We start from the raw sequence: 20,775 nt of genomic DNA, 5'->3' as shown, positions 1-20,775 counted from the left end.
AATCTATCTTATTTCTGTCCTAAGCAGCTCCATCTAGTGGCTGAACACATTAAACAAACATTCAAAGTCACAATGAATCAGGGGCTGAGAAATTAATTCACTGAGCTATCAATGAATAGAAATACAAACATTTTTAACATGTTAAACTTGAAACAACCCTCTGACCAGTAATATTATGGTTTTATTTTATTATAAACCCACTTTTATTTACAAGTATGCCTTTTTGCTTTACATCTGCCTAAAACATCATCTCACATGACATCTTTATTTTTACTTTAAAGGTTAACCAGATCTATTTTTTTCTTTTTGGTCTAGTTTTTGTCTTTGGAAAAAAGGCTGTCGACCAACATTTTTAGTCATAGTTTAAGTTGACGAAGTTAACACTGTCCTGGACGTCACATCTCGGGGGACCACTGCTGCTCTGAGGTCCCCTGCAGTTCAGCCTGGGACTGTGAGAAACCCAGTTTCCGTGTGTAGTCACGAGGGGGCACTGCAGTCTGACTGCAGCAGACACTTCACACACCCTGTGTGCATGCACACCCACACACAGACGCAGACAACACACAGACAACATGCAGAAATACTACACTAATACTAATGACATCTAAAAATGTATGACATCTTATAACTTCTAAAAACATTTAAAAACTTTTCACATCTCATAACATCTAATAACGTATAACAACTAATAACTTATTACATCTAAAAGATATATTCCCAAAATAAACTGTTCAGTATATTTGTGTTGATTGTCGTTTATTGACCTCAAAATGATGTTTTTTGACTGTAAATTAAATAGCTGAATAAAGACATAAATGTAGGTTAAAATGCAGGTATGTCACACAGAGAAATTTAGCTGATTTTTTTCGCGGCTCTGAAGCATGTGGGCTAGTATGGCTTCATTTTCACACATTTCACTGCTTCTTGGTTACATTTCAAACATTCTCTCAATATTCTGCTATAACTGTGTAGAGTTTTTCAAATCAGATCAATTTAGCATGAAAATGTCATTTTATAGACTTTATTTGCATTGACAGAAATGTCGTTTAATGAGGATTTTTGACCCCTGATGAGGCGCAATATCAAATCAAATGAAATCTCTTACATTTCTCCGCAGAAATCTAATTAGTTTGTCCATGGTGCTGGTCGATGACTCGAGGCTAAAGTCATTTGTGGAGCTCACTGTTGAACAAATCTTGCTTTAGAGAGGTTTCAGATCGATCAAATCACTCTGCAGACTAGTAACTTTCTCAGATACAGTCATGGACAAAAGTATTGGCACCCCTGGAATTCTTCCAGAAAATACACCATTTCTCCCAAAAAATTGTTGCAGTTACAAATGTTTTTGGTGTACACATGTTTATTTCATTTATGTGCATTGGAACAACACAAAAAAACAGGAAAAAAAGCCAAAATTAACATAATTTTACACAACGCTCAAAAATGTGCCACAACAATTTATTGGCACCCTTTTAAAACTGTGGGTAAATTATTTTATTTCAAGCATGCGGTGCTCATTTAAATTCACCTGTGGTAGTAACAGGTGCTGGCAATCTAGAAATCACATCTGAAGCCAGTTAGAATGTATAGAAGTTGACTCAACCTTTGTGTTGTGTGCCTGTGTGTGTCACACCAAGCATGGAGAAGAGAAAGAAGAGCCGAGAATTGTCTGAGGACTTACGAAGCAAAATTGTGGAAAAATATGAACAATCTCAAGGTTACAAGAGCATCTCCAGAGATCTTGAAATTCCTTTATCCACTGTGCGTAATATAATCAAGAAGTTTATAACCCATGGAACTGTGGCTAATCTCCCTGGACGTGGACGGAAGAGAAGAAATGACAAAAAAATGCAACACAAATACAGGCTGTCCTGCAGACTCAGGGTGCAAACGTCTCAGCTCAGACCATACGTCGTCATCTGAATGAGATGGAGCGCTATGGCAGGCGACCGAGGAGCACCCCACTGCTGACAAAGAGACACAAAAAAGCCAGACTGGAGTTTGCAAAAAATGTACCTGAGTAAGTCTCAATCCTTCTGGGAGAACATTTTGTGGACAGATGAGACTAAGGTAGAGCTTTTTGGAGAAGCACATCATTCTACTGTTTACAGAAAACAGAATGAGGCCTACAAAGAAAAGAACACAGTACCTACAGTCAAACATGGTGGAGGTTCAAAGATGTTTTGGGGTTGTTTTGCTGCCTCTGGCACTGGGTGCCTTGACTGTATGCAAGGAATCATGAAATCTGAAGACTATCAAAAGATTTTGGGCCACAATTTAGGGCCTTGTGTCAGAAAGCTGTGTCTGCGTCAGAGATCATGAGTGTTCCAGCAGGACAATGACCAAAACATACCTCAAAAAACACCAAGAAATGGTTGGAGACAAAGCGCCGGAGAGTTCAGAAGTGGCCAGCAATGAGTCCAGACCTAAATCCCATTGAAAACCTACAGAGAGATCTCAAAATTGCTGTTGCAAGAAGGCAACCTTCAAATCTGAGAGACCTGGAGCAGTTTGCAACAGAAGAGTGGTCCAAATATTCCATTTGAGGGCTGTAAGAAGCTTGTTGATAGTTATAGGAAGTGATTGGTTTCAGTTATTTTTTCACAAAGGGTGTGCAACCAAATATTAAGTTGAGGTTGCCAACAATTTTGCCCTTTTTTGAGTTTTGTGTGAAATTATGTCAATTTTTGCTTTGCAAAAAAATTGCTTTTTTGTGTGGTTCTAATGCACATAAAGGAAATAAACATGTACCATAAACATTTGCAATTGCCACAATTTCTGGGAAAAATGGTGTAATTTCTGGGAAAATTCCAGGGGTACCAATACTTTCATCCATGACTGTAACTCTGAGTTTTTTACTTTAAAAAATCAGAAGAAAGCGCTTTGATCTTTATGCTGTTCCACATTACCGTAGCGACCATGTCACTGGTTTAACTCACCTGCTGCTCTGTCATGCCTGTCCTTGGTATGAAAAGGCTTTTAAAAATATAGCACATATTTTCTCAAGTTTATACTGCATACATTGATCTCAGCTCTCAGTGGGTTATTAATATGGGCACTGAAGAACAATAATATTATTGAAAATCTTTTATGTGTAGCCTGAGTACAGTTATTATAATTATCCCATCAAGATCAGTTCAATATAAGTCTTGAATATAATTAAAATGGCCCCTGTCACTATGCAGCCTCTTCTTCAATGGAGAAAATGTAGAGAGGAATTACACAAGTCAGCTGGAAACCTGCCATGAAATGAAAACTTTGCAGTCAAACTTTTGTTTGATGTCTCTGACACTTTTGGATACCCTTATGCCAATTTTCCAACCTTTTGAAACTTTGGAAACCATGGGTGCCTCTTAGCCCAGATAGTCTTTAAATTGTGGTTAATATTGAAACAGTAACAACTCATTAAATGAAAACCAGCCTTAAGAGGGAAATGCAGAAACATTCACAGTCATCATAGAGGTCTGTCGGACTGTCATGTGTGATAAATTGACTTGCCACTGTACAAACTTGTATAATCACTGTCAGTGCATTGGTAAATATTGGCAATATGGTTCATAAAATCCTGAATCTGACATCTCCCCAGCTGAGACCCATCAGATATACATTGAATAAACAGATCATTTCTTTGACCATTAAAAAACTAAATACATTGTTTTGAAAAACAATAAACTGTTCTACATATTAATTTTGATCATAGTTTGTAAAAAAAAAAAAACACAAAGTAACTTGAAAAACATCATTATTAATCTTTACTTGCTTACATCAGGTCAGAATTCATATTTTTAACTCTTCTTGATATTAAACAGTGTTTATAGATTTCTTTAATCAAAAAGCTGATTGAAACATAAGAAACGTAGCTGTTTTTATTAGGTGCAGCATAGATAGATATGCACACATGGAGGTCATGCGCGCATGCGCAGTCAGTAGCTACACGGAGTTCATGAGTAGGGGCGCTCGCGAGGAGAGTTTCAGAGCCAGTTGTGTCGACAGCTGTCCATGGTGCTGACGCGGTCAAAAAATGCATCTGGTAAGGACGGAGCACGAGAGCAGAAGAACGATGGTCATATCTAACAGCTCTGTTCCGTTAGTCACGAGGAGGCTTTGAGGGAGACGAAGCTAGGGAATTTTTTCAAAGGCTGTGTTTTTCTGACACTTTCAAATAGTGTTCATGTCATACAAACAATGACACAATCCACAACACAGCACCGATATTGTTTGAATGTTCTAGTTCTATCATTGTGGCAGTGGAAGCCGCAAGACCTCGTGGCGCAACGGTAGCGCGTCTGACTCCAGATCAGAAGGTTGCGTGTTCAAATCACGTCGGGGTCAGTTCTTTTCCCTGAACACGGAACACTGGCAACCAAATGCACAATGCGATGTGATGCAACAATAACCAACCAAATGAAAGACACAGCTCACATATGTGCAAAAAATTACATCACGACACAGCTGCTTTTAGACTATACAGTATAGTTCTTGTGAAAATAATACCAAAGTCAAAATCTAAACCTTCATGTTTAATGGTTTTATGTTAAGGTCACATTACGTCCCTGTGCAGAAGTCAGATGAGTCTTCTCTTGTGTACAAAGAGCAGTATTTCCCTCCTTCATGTGTTACAAAGGCACCAAGTTGGACTCATGAAGAAACAGAGATTTACAGCCTCATTCCCTGTACTGTATTTTAGTGAGTTTTTAAATACAGCTTTAAGATATTGTTAGGGTTGACATAATAAATTTTACATTTTTGTTGAATATAAGAAGTTTTCATCTTATTTAAATTGTATTTAATTGTAAGACTTCCACTGGAGAGAAAGCATTTAACTGCATCTTTTACAAATCCATGAATTCAGAGCGCTAAAGATGTGTTAAACTAATTTTCAGTTGTCCTAGCACAAATTTTGCCCAATCCCACAAACATCAATCAAAGGCTCCTGACGATTCCTGAAAAGAAGACACAGTGTAATACGTCTAATGACCTGCAGATGGAGACATTTAGCTGCCAATAATAAAGTGTGTGATGCTCATTTAAAAGCTGCAGGTTGTCCTAAAACCTCTTGAGACACTTTGAAAGGAACTCAACTTGAAATTCAATCAATTTTTGGAAATGTTTATGGTTAAAGCATCTTGTGTTACAGACATTCAGCTCTGTCTCAGAGGCCTCTCCTTGTGTCGATGCAATTTTGGATGTGAGCATGAAGCTTCTGCCTAATGTGATCCTCTGATAGTGATCCCTGGAATCAATTCAGGAAACTGGCTTAAAGGTATCATTTACATAAGCAGAGTGGGGAAGAATTCTTAGGAATAGTGAAAAATGTCACCATAATCTAAGAAGCTGTGTACACAATTGGCCCACTTTAAAATGATAAGTCGAATCTAACTGCTGACAAGCAGACTATACATCTGACTGATGTACTTTGTCAAAGATGGTCAAGTACACATATGTTTAGGAGTCAAAAGGTTCATGAGTTTTAGTTGGTCAAAGGGAAAATGATTTGCCTATCTCTTCATCTTGGGTGACCTCTTGGGTGGCCTCTAGTTGAGGATTTAGAAAGCATACTCTTTGGTCAGCTGGCTGCCCCAGAATAATCTTCATATTGGCATAAAGTGGAGGGGTGGGCTATAACTTGAAATTGGGGCAGTGATCTCACTCAGGAAAAAAAAATAGCACAAGAGGCTATAGGGGTCCTTGTTATGGGACGGTTTGGGAAGCCCTGCAAATACCTTTAGGCTGTCTTTGAATCACCGTTAGAGTTAGAGGGTTGAGAAAGTACATGTCTGTATGGGAACACACTGGAGATTATTTTTCCCTTTATAACCTGTTTGTTTTGGTTTTAAGAAGAAAACGAGTAATTAATAATTAAAGCATGGCTGATTCTACTGTCTGTCAGGTTTATCAGCACTTAGTTTTAAATGGCATTCTAACTGTCATCGGGCTTCAAGATATCTCCTGTGTTTGTTCTCAACATTATGAACCAAACATCAGAAAATGTAGGAAACACAAAGGAGGCAGCACTAACTCATATTTCATCAGCTTTCCAATTTAAATATCAAACAAAAAAAGAATATTTTCTCCTCTTCTCAAGATCAAGTCCCATATCCACTAATAAAAACATTCCATATAGCCATAAATAAAGGCTGTAAGACAGTCAATGTAATAAAAGAGGTATGATGTGGTAAATTCCACATGTGTAAGAATCCACTGTCTGGTGTTTATAAAAACATTGCGTGTGCATGTCTGTGTCTGAGTGCTGAATTCTCCCGTGGTGAGGTACGTCTGTGATGACAGAGAATCAGGAATGACCTCCTCCATACCTGGGGCCATGTTGGAGCACGTCTGCCATAGAGGTAACACCTCACTGTCACATACCTGCACACATCCATTCCATAAACAGTGTTTGTTGTAGAAGAATTTGGATTGCCTCGGTGTTTATCTACAGGAGTAAACACTTTCACAGGATTAGACCTCATCGTGTTTACAGATGTGGATTGGAGACATGCAGATAGATAAATCATGCAGGCCATCAAGTAGTTCCACAATCCTGAGCCTGAATTTCATAAACTTACATCCTCAAAACTCATAAAAAAAAGAGGGAACAAGTGTCAAAGTTGTTTGGAGAAATACAAAAATCCTTTTACGTTCCAACACAAAGGAGGCAGTCTATAAAAATGTGTTTTAAGAGCAAAAGAGGTTCAGAAGATGAATGTAGATAAACTGAGCAGAACATATGGTGGCTTTTCAGGACCAAAAAGTAACTGGAGAGGGGAGCAGAGAGGGAAAGAAGAGTTTACAGTGATGGATCAGATTTTACTTAAGGGATAATGGATCCTTATATAGCTCATGCTGGTTTGTCTCTTATCTTTGTAGTCGGCGAGTCCAAATGATTTTCAATAGAAGTGAATCTGTGATGTGCTTCTTGTCAACCCCACCTTGCCTGTTTTTGTGGGCATTAGCTCAAATATTTTGTCATTTCTGTTTTCCCCAAGGGGCCAGATTACCACAACACCATGCCCCTGGAAATCCCCTCCAGAAATCTGCTGTCTGTTGAACTCACCAACGCTTACCCTCCTACGACCCTGCATCTTCTATGAGGACATTACATATTGAGTATTGTTGCACCTTCATGGTTTGGCTAACTTTCACATTGCACTTGCATGAACCAAACCATCTGGATGATGTCAGTTCTACGTTTATAGCGCCATCTTCCAAAACCAAAGAGCTGTGAAGAAGAAAAGAAGCCATTGAAGAGAATTAAACCAGAAATCCCTCTCCTTCTGCCATTTCTTTACCACAAAAGCAATGAAACAACACCAAAATTCATTCTTCCTTGGGATTTCTGCTTTTGCTTTGGTGTCATTATGAGTAGTTAGCAAGGCAGCGAGCTGTCCAGTATGTTGTTCTTTACATCAGAGGAATGAATTAGTCCAGAAGGACAAGAGACTACCATGAGTTGCCTACACAGGCGTTGAGCGAGGTACCGATGTGTATTTGAATGCATTAAATCACATATATAAATCCTTAATTCATTACACTTTTTGCCACTTGCTGCCTTTGGTTCACAAGTTGGTCCACTTCACTTTTACACCTCAAATGAACCACACCAGGGTTTGTTTGGAAGCAAACCAAGACCCCTGATTTGAACGGACCAGAGTTCACTTGTTTGGTCTCACCAGAGTTATTATGAGCTTCCATACCCCTCTAAATGAAACAGACTATCCAGGGAAAGTGGACCAGAGGTGATTTAAAGTGGACCAAACAGATCTGGTGTTAGTCAGAACGTTAGCCTCATTTGTGGACACTTTGTCTGCCATCTTGTGGTCACAGAAGCGCATTACAATTATCAGCATATATTCAAGAAGGCTGCTATTCTAAACACCCACAGTCGGTCTCAACACAAAACTGGTCAAGGTATAAAAACTCTTCAAATTTTACAATTGAAGTTTGTTTGTCTATGCTTGGTAATGTTATGTGGTTTGATACAGCATGCAAATTTAACAAATTTTATCACAACTAATAAGCTACAACACCACTATACAGGAAGTACTCGTATGAGGACATTGGGACCTTTTACTGGTGTAAAAATAAGGAAATATACCTCATATAATATAAGGTATTTTTAATATATAATATAAGGTATAATATAATATATCCCACTGTCCTGGGCCCTCTACAAATCTCTGGCCCCTGGGCCGTTGCCTAATTGTCCTAATTAATCCAGCCCAGTTTACTCCCATAAGAGATAAGGGCTATGCAGCCCTTCATTTTGTTGAACATGAAATTTATTTTCGCTTCACTCAAAAATGCTGCTTCCCAACGCTTTTGCTGCTCCCAGGCATGTTTTCTGTTTCTTCTTCAGCCCCCTTTTTCTTTCCTCATGCACAGATGTAATAATCCAACAGAGACTAGATGAAACCCTCTGGAAACACTGAATAGGACAGATTTTTGAGGGGGCAAAAGCTAGATGTATCTATCTGAATTTTAATAATTAGACGAAGGCCTTTGTCTGAAAGAGCATATTAGATCATGCTGTTTACATGAATGTTTGAATAATGAGAATCAGTGTATCAGTGTGCAGGCAGACATATTAGATTCAGTAATCATTTGTTTGAATTTACTAATTTAACCTGGAAAACCTCACTAGTTAGGAATCTCAATGCCCTGGCCAAGACCGCAGCAGAACAGAGTTACAGACATGAAACATTTAATATATGAAACACTACAAACACAGATCAACCAACTCCTGTGCCACAGAGCAGAAAGTCATCAGTCAAAACATCGACAGCCTGATGCATCTTCGTCCAACACATTTAATCTACTTCAAAGATCTACAGAGCCCAGCTACCCCAGACATGCATTGTCCTGCAGAAGATTCCAGGCTGCAGGAGCTGCATACCTGAAAGTCCTTTAACCCATTTCAAGATGAACTCTGGGAACAGATAGCAAATGTAAATCTTATGACTGAATCACAGAGAGAAGCCCGAAGCTTCCAGCACTTTTCAGATGAATAAAATCACCAGTATGAAGTAGGCAGATTTAGTGTAACCTTATAAACTAGGATGCCAATAATTTTGTCTACAAGGGGCCAATGAAGGCTTTGCAGCAAAAGTTAAATGCGACTTAAAACCCTAACACAAGTTTAACTTAACAGTTTAAATGTCAGAGAATCAGAGAGCCTTTTGCTGCATAGGAGCAGAGCAGTAAATGACAGTGTCATCTGCATATAACTGAAAATGAGCATTTACTGTATTTTTACCAATGCTGTTAATGTAAAGTGTAAAGAACGATAGTCCCGGGGCTGGGCCCTGGGGTACTCCATTTTTAACTTCAAGATATTTTGAAGAGAAACCTTCAGACTGCACACACTGTGTTCTGTTTGATAAATAATTGTCAAGCCATCAGATTGACTTCTCTGACAGACCAGTACGGTGTATTCTGTCTTTAAAAATGACATGGTCCACTGTATCAAAGGCCTTTGACTAGTCAATATAAGGAGCCACACTGTTCCTTATTGTCCAAGGACTCAAAAAAAACACTGACTATTTTCAAAGCAGCTGTTTGTTTTTCTTTATAAAACCTGACTGGTAATCAGATAAAATAATTTTTTGATGGTAAAAATTGTTTGAGTTGGTCATTCACCAAAGGTTTGAGCATCTTAGCTCAGACAGAAAGTTCTGAAATGGCCTGTAACTGTTTAAAAGTGTGGGGTCTCCTTTTAACAGAAAAAGAACAAACTTATTAGAACAGATTGGCTTTTTAAAAATTCCAACTGAAATAAAAATAAATAAATAAATACAAATAAAGCAGCATTTGGAAAAAAAACCCCATTGTTTTCATCAGTGCACCCTGAATTTCAGGTTTCTTGTTGAAGAATGAAAAGTGAGATCCACTATATGTAAACGCTCTATGTAAGCATAACAAGATGGAGCTGATATAAACTCTGGTTCCTCAGTACGATTCATTTATTTTTAGATACAGTTGTAATTTTTGGGCATCAGAGTTAGAGCAAAACTAGAGAAAAAATATCGCTTTCTCTGAACTTAAGCTGTAATTGCACTTTCCCTGAACTTTAGCGTACCACACACAACCATACGTTTCTCCTTCCTCCTCTTTTCCTCCTCCTCCTCGCTGCATTCCTGCTGTGCACTGGATGTATACAGCTATTCAGGCTGAGAGCTCATCTTACCATGGTAGTGAAGAGATTAATAAGTGACCTGGTTTCCTGGGGGAAGAATTTGCATGACTGTAACAAACTTTTACATTTTTAGGGGGGATTTTATGAGTCATCAACATATTTTGAAGTAGACGTAGCATGTTTCAACTGCAAAGAGAGAGCCACTTTAAGAATACATAAAAAAACGGAGGTTTTGACAAACATGGTATTCAAATCTATCATTGCTGTAAGGCATAAACCTCTTATGTCTAAAATTAATACTTTTTAAACATGAAAAAATGCTGTCTTTCTTTTAAAAAAATCTAACACCGCATTATAAAAGTCACAATTTAGATAGTCAGTTACTGATACATCCTTCCTTGGCTTTGATTAACAGCAGCTATGTGTCTTAGATAATCTATTTCATATACCATTTGACTGCATCGATCCCAAGACCAGTGTGTCAGGGGACTATAGCCTCTGCTTATGGGTACCTACTCTACCAACTGAGCTACACCAGTGCACAGCATCTGTCTTTCTATATACATACAGAAAATTAACAAAATGTTCATTGCAGGTGTGAATGTAAAAGGCTGAGCTTCTCAACTCTACAGGACTTTTTCCTGCCAGCCCCCTTGTAAAATTTCAGTGTGAAGGTGGGGTGAGCCTTAGTGAGAACAAGGCAGGAAATATTCAAGAGAATCATCATATTGTTGTGAAGAAACTGTCAGTACAGTTAAAAACACTTGGGGCAATAGTCATTGATTCAGTGGAGCAATGACTGTGATTATGCAAAGATAAAAAATAAGTCATATAAGGTGTTTAAACTGTCCTCAGTTTACTCCTTGCTGAACTGTAATGTCTTCTTGTGACCTCTAGAGGGCGTATTAGATGTGTGAAAATGAACGACTGAGGCGAAGCTGTGAAGTTGGAGCCCCTCAAACTGCAGTCAGGTGGGGGAGTAAATACTTTTTTGGCCACTTCTCTGAAGTTTCTCTAACTTAAATTGTTGCATGATGTGATGATTGATCTTTATTCAAATGCACTTCAACTTCCAGTCTTCTCATCTTGAGTTAGACATGCCATTGTGCTGCAGGATCAGTGTGCCTTTCTTTGTGGCATTGAACGGTCCTTGTTTGTCATTTATGAAGCTTAAATGTGGCTGAAAATGTAGAAAAATGCTGAAATTTGATCACAGCAAGAAACAAAAAGACGTATTTGAGGAGGATGTGATTATTGCTTTAAAATCTGAGCCAAGTGGCAAGTAGCTTGTTAAGAATCCTTATCCGAGAGCCCTTATTGACTTCTTATCTTTCACTCATGTTCACTCATTTGTACCACATTAGATGATAAAGAAGAAGAGCTGCAGGGAGGAAGAGGAGCTCAGCAGAAAGGTTGCAGCTTTTATCAGAAAATTAGGTCAAAGTGAAGCTCCAGCCCGAGGCCCCCTTCTCATTTTACTCTGCAGTTCAATAATTCAGTCATATACACATAACATTAATATGTGCTTTAGTGTAAAGATCAAATACAGATCAGGCTTTGGTTTCAGCCAATCAGTCTGAGAACATAGGTGCGTTTCTTTCAGCTCCTGTGCAGAGTTTATCACCTTCAGTCTGACTCAGTCATGTTCAATTTCCACGTCTGTTTACATGAACCATGTGCTGAATCATGCAGCCATGTGCTAACGTGTGCAAAACTTCCTGCAGCAGCTGAACTTGGCAATGAATCAAGCTTTCTTAGTCTTACCTAACTCCTAAGCTCATGGATGTTTTTCTGATCTACTCAAATCTTACATGACATGTTTGCATATCATCTGAAAATGATTACCAAATATCAAGTAGCAAACCTTTAGAGGAAAAAAGAACAAGAAGATTATTATGACGGCACATGATCATATCTGAGCTGTTTGGATAGAAATTGTTCTATAATGAACTAAAAAGCTAAAATAACACATTATTTAAAGCCTGCTGATGCTTTAGCTCAATGTGCTCACATTTTCCTTATCTTAGTTATATCTGACCAAACTCTCTTACTCATTGTGTGGTTGATTTTACTAAATCTATAATCCACAATGACCTACGGGTCATTGAAAGTATTATAACAGAGAGATTTGTGCCAGAAAACAGTAAATTTAATCCCCAACTTCAGCCTCTTTGCTCTGGTCAGAGTTCACTACCACTGTCAAGAGTGCTTGTCTATTTTTCACTTGAACCAGATGCAGCAGGAACAAACATCTTACCTGCTGAAGGTGTGCTTTAATCCATATTTCACCTGTCTTCAGTCCTGGATGATAAAAAAAAAAGTTGGCTGTGACTGTCTCTCTACAAGCAGCCACAGTTTAATCCCTCCTGTCTATTAGCGATGCGATGCAAAAGTTTAGTAAAATATCTGATGATAGGCATGGTCTATTCCTGCTAAGTCTGTCAAGTTAAAAGCCTCTAATGCTAATCTTCATTGAAGACTTTTTTCTGAAGAGGAACATCAGAAAAGTATTTTCATCAGCAACGTAACAACAAAGATGCTCCATAAACAGGAAAAAGAAGGGGAAATACAGAATGAGAAAATAAAAGTTAAACTTCCTAGAGTATATTTTACTGCCTCATTTTTCAGGATACTGAAGCTTAATTTTATAAACTTATAGATGTTTTTCATAACTGAAATTAGGCCAGGTGGTTCATAACACAGTGGCCTGTCATAAAACAAACTTAAATACAGATTGTTTTTTATCACTTTACAGGGACTTTAAGTCAAGAAAATTGTCAAAATTGCACACTATCTGTTTAAAACAGACCAAAGGGTCCGTTAGTAAACAGTGTGAAGTTGGTTTACAAAATGTTGCATATACTGCATGTTGTCTTGTACTGAACAGAGGCTTGAGTTGCTTTTATGCTTCTGAAAATATGTTTTATGGATACAATTTGGCCTTAAAGAAAATGAAACTGCATGCTTGCATCAATCACAACCATGTACTTTCTATAGTATTTTTATTTATTGGAAGCATACTTACATCAGACATGAAACAACAAAAATATGAGGGCTTAAACTGGACTTAGTGTGTCTGATCTGGATACAAACATCTGGTGCTGTAGAAAAATTTGGATGGCTTATTTACCCTCCCATGTTTTTAATTTGCCTTGGCTAACTGAGGAAGATTTCTTCTCCAGTGCAGAAAATATTGGCTTGTCTCTCAAACTCAGGACGAAATCATTTGGGATAATATTTAAAGGGGTTAAATCGGGCCTTCAGCTGTTTATGTGACTTTATGGCCCACTGGAGGCGTCAAAGATTGGTATGTTTACATGCAAACTTGTACCCTAGAATCATTTAGCTTTTATCTTCAGGGCTTCACAATCAATCACAATGTTATCATTATCAGACATAGCAAAGGTCTGAATGTACAACAGTACATTTTATACACTTTCACCACATTTAATGTAGAATATTCCCCTTTTAAAAGCTTCTCTTGGAGTAATGATGCAAATTTAGTGGTGAAAAAATCCTGTTTAGACTATGTAGTAAACAATCATACAGCTAATATGGATTCTTCAGTATCTGTTTATTTATCATGCCTACTATCATAATGAAAACAAAACAATGATTGTAAGATTCAAATGTTCATTGCCCATAGAAACTCTCTGCCTTGTATCTTAGCTGTGTTGTGAACACAATTTTGTCTTAGAAACCTTGATAAGGCCTTATCCCAGTTTTTGAGTGTCCTGGTTGCTATTTGTGTTCGACTACTCCGACACAAACCAGGTGAGTTTAACCTGAAAACACATCCTCTGGGTTTCTGACCCTCTTTGTTTATACAGAACATAAAGAAAAACCTGCTTTGAGGGATTTGTTGTTCCATGTTAAATCTTCTCCTGAAGTCCAGGATCAGATTTAAAACAACGAGCATAAAAAGACACCAAGGTTTAAGTGAAAGTTATGAGTTGTTAATTGGTTTAACCTCATTACCTAGCGCTGTGTGAAATAGAGCAACATTTGGCTGGAAAACTTGGTAAATGTGGAACAAAATGATTAAAAGTATCTTCCAAGCAGTATTCAATTACCCGTATGTGCTATTATTCTTATTAACTCATAATAAACCTTTTATATACACTTAAAGAGGCCCCACCTCAACAGACGCTGCCACTTGCAGGGCCTGGCCTCAACAGTGCTACAGAAGGGGCCAAATAACAGTTATGTTTTTTTAAAACCACTGATTGCCACAGCTACCATCGCTGTGCTTAAATAAAAGGAATAAAGAATAATAGAGGCTTGTTATGTGGTTTTAAAGAAAAGTTTGTATGGACAAAAACACTCAAATACATGAAAATGTCATGGATGACATTCTTTTTACCTCAAAGGCCAGCACACCTTTGTAATCACGAGGGATGAGCAAGTTAGCGGTATATTCTCAGACTGTTGGATGTCAGTTTGATATTGCCAATCTTATTCACTGTACCTTTAAAGAGAAATCCAAACCCAAATTGCTTTAAATTTTCAACCATTCAAGTTTGTTTAATGAAAACGTTTTAGTCTCAACTTAAGATGGAACAAAACATGACTAAAGTACAGGCATGCACTTTCATTTTTATCACTTTTCTGTGATAGCATAGAAATTTTGGTTGTTTTAAGGAGCATTGGTTCTCAAATGGTGGATCAGGACCAAATGTGTTGCAAAGCCATTTCAGTATGGTCTTGGATATTTACCCAGAAAATTACGCGGCAAAAGAGTCACGGATGAGCTTTTATTTTTGAAGGATATGTCTCCACTGCTTTATTCAATCACATCTTCTGTTTCATGTTAAGCCCAAAATTACCCAGTTTTCATTAAAAACATTCGGTGATTACTGAAAATTTTAAGCAATTTGTTGAAAAGGAGGTCATGGAGGCTCCTGATGGGAGAACCACCGTTTTAGAAATATTGAGAAATTAACATCACAAGAAAACCAGCCCAGATGACGAGATAAATGAGATAGGCTCTAGAGAACCAGAATTTACTTGTTATCACAGCCAAGCTGAATAAAAAAAAAGTGTATCGATGCATCTTTGCTCTGCTGCAATTTTGACCCAAGAAAGCAGCTTTGAGACCCACTTTTGGGTCCCAATCCTACTGTTGAGAACCACTGTTTTAAACCGTATTTCAAACAGAAGAGCACACAATACAAGAACAACATAACTCCATTCAGGAGCACTGGGTAGGAATAATTTCCATGACATCACAGAGGTGTAGAGGTTTCTAACCTCTGAGAAAACATTGTAAATCCACGTGTTACGCAACTTTTCTCGATAAGAAAGCCGCGAGAAGTCGAGTGAGTGTGATGGTTTCCCTCAGGTATAACCTGCACTGTATTGGTTGATGTGTGTGTGTAACATTCCTGCTGCTTGCTCTGACATGTGGGCGCGCGCTCTGACAGTCCAGTTGTGCGCTCGCGCTGGAGGAGCCTTCAGTTGGGAAGTTTTGAGCGAACAGAGCTCACAGGGAGGACGCCACCCAGCTCCGCCGCTGGATCTCAGCCTGGGAGTATCTCTGAGGACGCGAACAGAACTTCTCTTGGACTTCAGCTTAACTTCGGTGGATTTATTTTTTCACCTTCACACACCGGGGATGGTTGTTGTGGTTTTTTCGTGGTGTTTTTCTCACTGGGAATAACGCAGCGCAGGAGAAATGAAAGTGACGGTGTGTTTCGGGAGGACCCGGGTGGTCGTTCCGTGTCGAGATGGGAATTTAAAAGTGCAGGACCTGATCGAGCAGGCGGCCATGAGGTACAGGAAGGCGATCGCAAAGGTAAGCCAGCCCTGCCGCCTGCCTCGGTGAGCTTTTGTAACGTGTCGCTCTGGAGCAGCTGCACGCTGCCTGCTCCCACACTGGCGCCTCAACATGGCGCTCCTCCCGGGCTGAGACTGTGGAGAGAGTGGGCAGAGAGGAGCCAGGAGCTGCCTCTAGAACCGGGGCTGGTGTGGACCCCCCGGGGGGCCTCTGGTGGAGTGGGCTTACTGGCAGGAGATGCTCTCATTTGTATTCAAACGAGATTCGTAGAGTAATGCAGTTTTGTCTTTTCCCCACTGCAAATCGCCTCCAAAGTTATGGAGCAATGTTTCAAAGGTTTCCATGAAAACAGCAGAAAACTTTGGAGTTGTTCACACAAAGTTTAGATTTACTCGCAGAAGAGTGCGTAAAAGTGCCAAATCTTCATCCAGTGAGTGTGTGGAGCAATGAGGATAACAGCTCAGAGTATTTCTGCAGTCCAATGAGAATATTATAGCATATATTAAGCTGTTGTATACAAGCCACTGTATATTACAAGCCCAAGTTAGACTCTCATGTATAACTTTGTTGCAAATTCAGTCAGCTTTTCATAGAAGACCCTTTTAAACAGAGTTTATGTTCCTGCATCCCCAAAAAGTTCACCACTTGCATGCAAAAGTAGCAACAAGCCATTAAAGTGGCTATTTTGTCTTTGATTGTGGGGATTCCTGCTCTGAACTCAATGCCCTTCTGCAATTGCATGCTCCCCAAAAAGTTTTAAGTTCATCCAGACTTCATCTCATAAATGACGAAATGCATGACTGTGTGAAACCTCTGAGCCAAATGTGAACACAGCCCGGCCAGACTGGGACACTGATCGCTTTTCCCTTTGTGGGTTTGAAGTGGCTGCGCTTTAAGGCCCATTAAATGACTACACACTGAAATCAAGTTTGGTACCGTTTCCATGGTGAGAAACAGCACTTTCTTCTGTGTGCCAGTGGGCGGTATTACCATTGGAGTCATGTTAATGTTGCAGTTTTTCCTCAATGGCAGGGAATACCTCAGAGAACACATGCTGGGTTTGCCAGGCTATTTCTTTCATGTGCTGTAGCTGTGGAAATTCGCAATCTTCTCTTGTTTTGTAGAAAGGACCTGCAGAACACTGTAGATAGCCATAGAAGATGTGAGTTGGATCTGATGACATCAACATTTTCCTTCTATAACCTCCAAGAACCCTTTTTTCCAGCTGAAAACTTGAGGAAACTTCCTGGTAGAGGTGCATGTGTGAACGCAAACAGACAACTCTGAGGCTTTTTATACACATGCAAATGGTATAGTAGGTAACAGAAAACACACTTTTGGTAATCTCCAAGGGTGAGGATTTTTAGAAACTCTATTCACAGTGTCTTTGTGTAGGCAAGAAAAAATGATTTTTAGGTTGGTATTGTCAAACTGTGCACTGGGGTCTTTTCTGTTTGACCCTGTGGTCGCTGGTGTGTCGCTATGGAGTCAAACCCTGCTCACAAATCTTGATGGCTACTCTATTTAGGGTCACATCAAAACTGCCAACTTTCATATTGAAATTGCCAGAAAAATGTCCCATATCAGTGTGTGCTGCTTCTCTCACATAGTGAAGGACAGTCTGCTGTGTACATCCTCTTTACACCATGTAACCATGCGTTTACATGTTCTCATGTTGAGGAGGATGTTTTTGGGAATGTACCTTGTGTGTGCAGGATCATTTTTGAAAACAGGGAGGTAAACCTGAAAATGCTCATCCTCAGCCAGTTACAAGTACATTTTCTGTGTGAAGCTGGGGTCGAGTTGATGTCAAAACTCAGCAGCCAGTTTTCAGTAAAAATCAACCATGAGCGAGCAGGAGGGATGGTGACATTTATATCCTGCAAGGCCTGCACATAGAAATTACTGGCCCCCTCAAAGGCCCAGTTAGAAGGCCCTCCTCAGCTCTGATTTGATAACATAGATCAGCAACGTTAGCACTAGCCTCCTGGCTAACATTCACCTCTGAGGTGTTCAATTTAAGCTTAATGCATTCACCTCTAAAGATGGATGTCGGAGCTGGGGATGGCATCACACCTGAGTTGAAAACATTCCATTTGTCTCAAGTTGGTAACTCAGGCTACTGAAGTTACTCAAGCAACTCCGAATTGATTGAATGGAATGCACCATACATATGAGGCTTACTGAAAAAAGCTTGTTGGCGTCATATGCACCTCCTTTTCTTGTCATTTCTTTCCAGTGTATCCCAACTTTTTTCAGGTCCTGGTATGGCTGCATGGATTTCGAAGGTAAATTATCAAACTGTTAAAGCTTTGTCCACACATAAGTGAATATTTTCAGATTCAAAGGTTTTTCTGTGCATTTTGACCAGGGGTTGACCAATAATTGGTCAGGCTGATTGCCGATATTTGGCATTTTGTCGATTTCCGCCAGGATTCTTTTTTAATATGGATGAGGAAAAACCTCCAGTTTTAAAAAATACTTGCCTATGTGTTGATGAGGCCTGAGTTGGGCCGACCGACAATACAGTCAAGAAAGAAAAACATACAATTTTAAGAAACAGGCTTTACATTTTAAAAGACTACATTTTCTGAAACCAATAAATAATAGATGTATTTTTGTTTCTTTAAATTTTGGACGGACCATATTTCTGCTAACCTTCATGGGCTGTCCCACATGACAGCTTTTCCCTGCAAATGGCATATTATCATGGACTGCATAGTGAATGACTGTGGATAGTGATAACCTCATTATAGTATCACATAGCAGACTGTTTCACTTTATGCTACCTCTGCATTATTTTTTAAGCCATGTCTTGCCTCCTGAGACCTCCCTCCCCTGTTTGACAGGTATATTCCCCTTCTATTAGATAGATGTGAACATTAAACTCAGGAAGATTTCAGGGCCATTCCACCTGAAAATGCACATCTAAACACAGCACAAGGCTCTACTTCAAACTTCTCCTGTCCTCCAAGCTCCACAGAATACTTTTTGGAAAACCTACATATTTTCCTCTACACCTCAGTAGTAGAATTAACCACTGAAGGTAAACAGTGACGAAGTGGGTCAACATTAACACTCATTCTTGAAGAGCACTTCCTCCTTAGGTACACACGCCCATGCCCCCACATACATTCTCTCCTCTGTTTACCAGTGCACACTGCTTTTCCATGCTTCAGCAGAATAGAGGCGACTGCTCCATTGATCCCTGCAGTGGCTCTGTAAATGTAGAAGTGTGTGTCCTCTGAGAACACTTGGCTCTGGACCAACACTAACTACTGTATCACCGACAGCCGAGACCTTCGGTCGCAGGAAGATGTGGTCACACACAGGTCACCTGAGAGCTGGAATATCTCTGCAGTAGGAAGTAATAGTGTGCTATATAGTATAAATGTGTCAATGATTCTGCATGATAAAAAACATCTGTATAAACTAATTGATTAGGACAGGAGATTAGAGACAACAGTAACAGACAGGAGGCTTCATAAGTAAAAGCACTGAGATGGCAAAATTCACAGAAGTGACTTTTATCCAGGAAAAGTTGCACATCTGACTTGACAAGTAGTGTTCTCTGTACTTTTACACAGGAGGAAGTAGGTTACATAATTGCATACATATCTGGCTCATGACATCATGACATAAAAGTTTAACTATCATTATTGACTGATATAAACCTTTAAAACTCCTGAGTAAATAAATTGTATTGAAACTATTGGAGTGACTCACTTTGGATGAACTGACGGAGGATGAACACTTGTCTGCCCTGTGGCAGAACAAACTGAACAATGACCTCGCCTCTTATTGATAGGAGTGTTGACGAGAGCTTGATTTCACCTGTGACTGATTATCTGAGCCAGCACAGGTGTGGAGGTTGCTGCTTCAACAGCTCAGTGATGTGTTCAAACTTGATTCAATGTGACATGATAGTTTTACTGCCAAGAGCACAATGTATTTCCTGAGGCTGACCACATACCAGTACACTGTGTAGGAGCCATTTTTGACCAGGACCAAGAGGATTAAAAGATCCTAGTCTTTATCATCTGTCCATTCTGTTTACACTTCCTTTGCTCTCACTTTATTTGGACAGCAGAGACTTACAAAGACAGCTTACATGACTCTGTGTTAGAAACAATGGACTCCAAATAAAGCCTGTCATTGACCTCAACATATTTACTTTTTAGGTACTCCAGCATTTGCACAAATATGGTGTTTAAAACCATTGACCCCGACGTGATTTGAACACGCAACCTTCTGATCTGGAGTCAGACGCGCTACCGTTGCGCCACAAGGTCTCCTTCATATGATCGAAGATGTCAGATTTTTCTGTACCAAATAAAGGTCTGATTTTTTTATTTCGGTTTGTGCCATGATAGCATGATCTATGGTATAACTTTGGTAAGAATGCAGTGCACATGTTTGCTGTAGCTTATGGTGATATCCATAGGCAGACAACAGTGAGACTTCTGCTATGCTATACATTTGTTATTTTACTTAGGAGTCAAAGCCCTGCATGGAAACTGTAGCATATGCAGTATTTGTCTGATTAAGGTGTATGCATTTGAGTCTTTTAACTTCACTTTTTTTTATCTTGTGCTTGTTTGACTTTGAGAAAATCAAATGTGAACAATTTCAGACTAACATATTTACAAGCCTTTTAAAAGTCCAGTTTAAAAATGTTGAACTGCATTTGAACTTGTCTTAACAACTCTGTACTTTTCAGGTAAAGTATAGGAGACGCAAATGACAAAATCTGAGCCCAGATAAACAGCTGATGCTTCAGGCTGGCTGCATACTAGATGATTGTCAAGCCCAATTTTAGGCCAGATTTGCCTCCCTGACAATTATGGGGGGTTTATTCTGAGTGTAA

General features: G+C 39.2%; 1 protein-coding gene and 2 non-coding genes across 3 annotated transcripts in view; 2 read left to right on the top strand and 1 right to left on the bottom strand.

The window, feature by feature from the left end:
• The first annotated feature begins 4,260 nt into the window (after positions 1–4,260).
• Positions 4,261–4,332, top strand: trnaw-cca. Its single transcript has one exon. It is a non-coding gene; the product is annotated as a tRNA-Trp (tRNA).
• Positions 4,333–15,634: 11,302 nt separating this feature from the next.
• Positions 15,635–20,775, top strand: part of LOC121527569 (partitioning defective 3 homolog) — a 604,468-nt gene continuing 599,327 nt past the window's right edge. The window contains exon 1 of the mRNA XM_041814583.1: positions 15,635–15,926. Within this exon, the coding sequence (XP_041670517.1) occupies positions 15,807–15,926 (120 nt within the window). The 5' untranslated portion in view covers positions 15,635–15,806. The remainder of the gene's footprint in view (positions 15,927–20,775) is intronic.
• On the bottom strand, positions 20,129–20,200 carry trnaw-cca. The gene has a single exon. It is a non-coding gene; the product is annotated as a tRNA-Trp (tRNA).

This window comes from Cheilinus undulatus, linkage group 19 (assembly GCF_018320785.1).
Source record: "Cheilinus undulatus linkage group 19, ASM1832078v1, whole genome shotgun sequence".
NCBI classification, from domain to species: domain Eukaryota; kingdom Metazoa; phylum Chordata; class Actinopteri; order Labriformes; family Labridae; genus Cheilinus; species Cheilinus undulatus.
The sequence above is the reverse complement of the archived record's forward strand: the minus strand, read 5'-3'. Positions and strand labels throughout refer to the sequence as shown.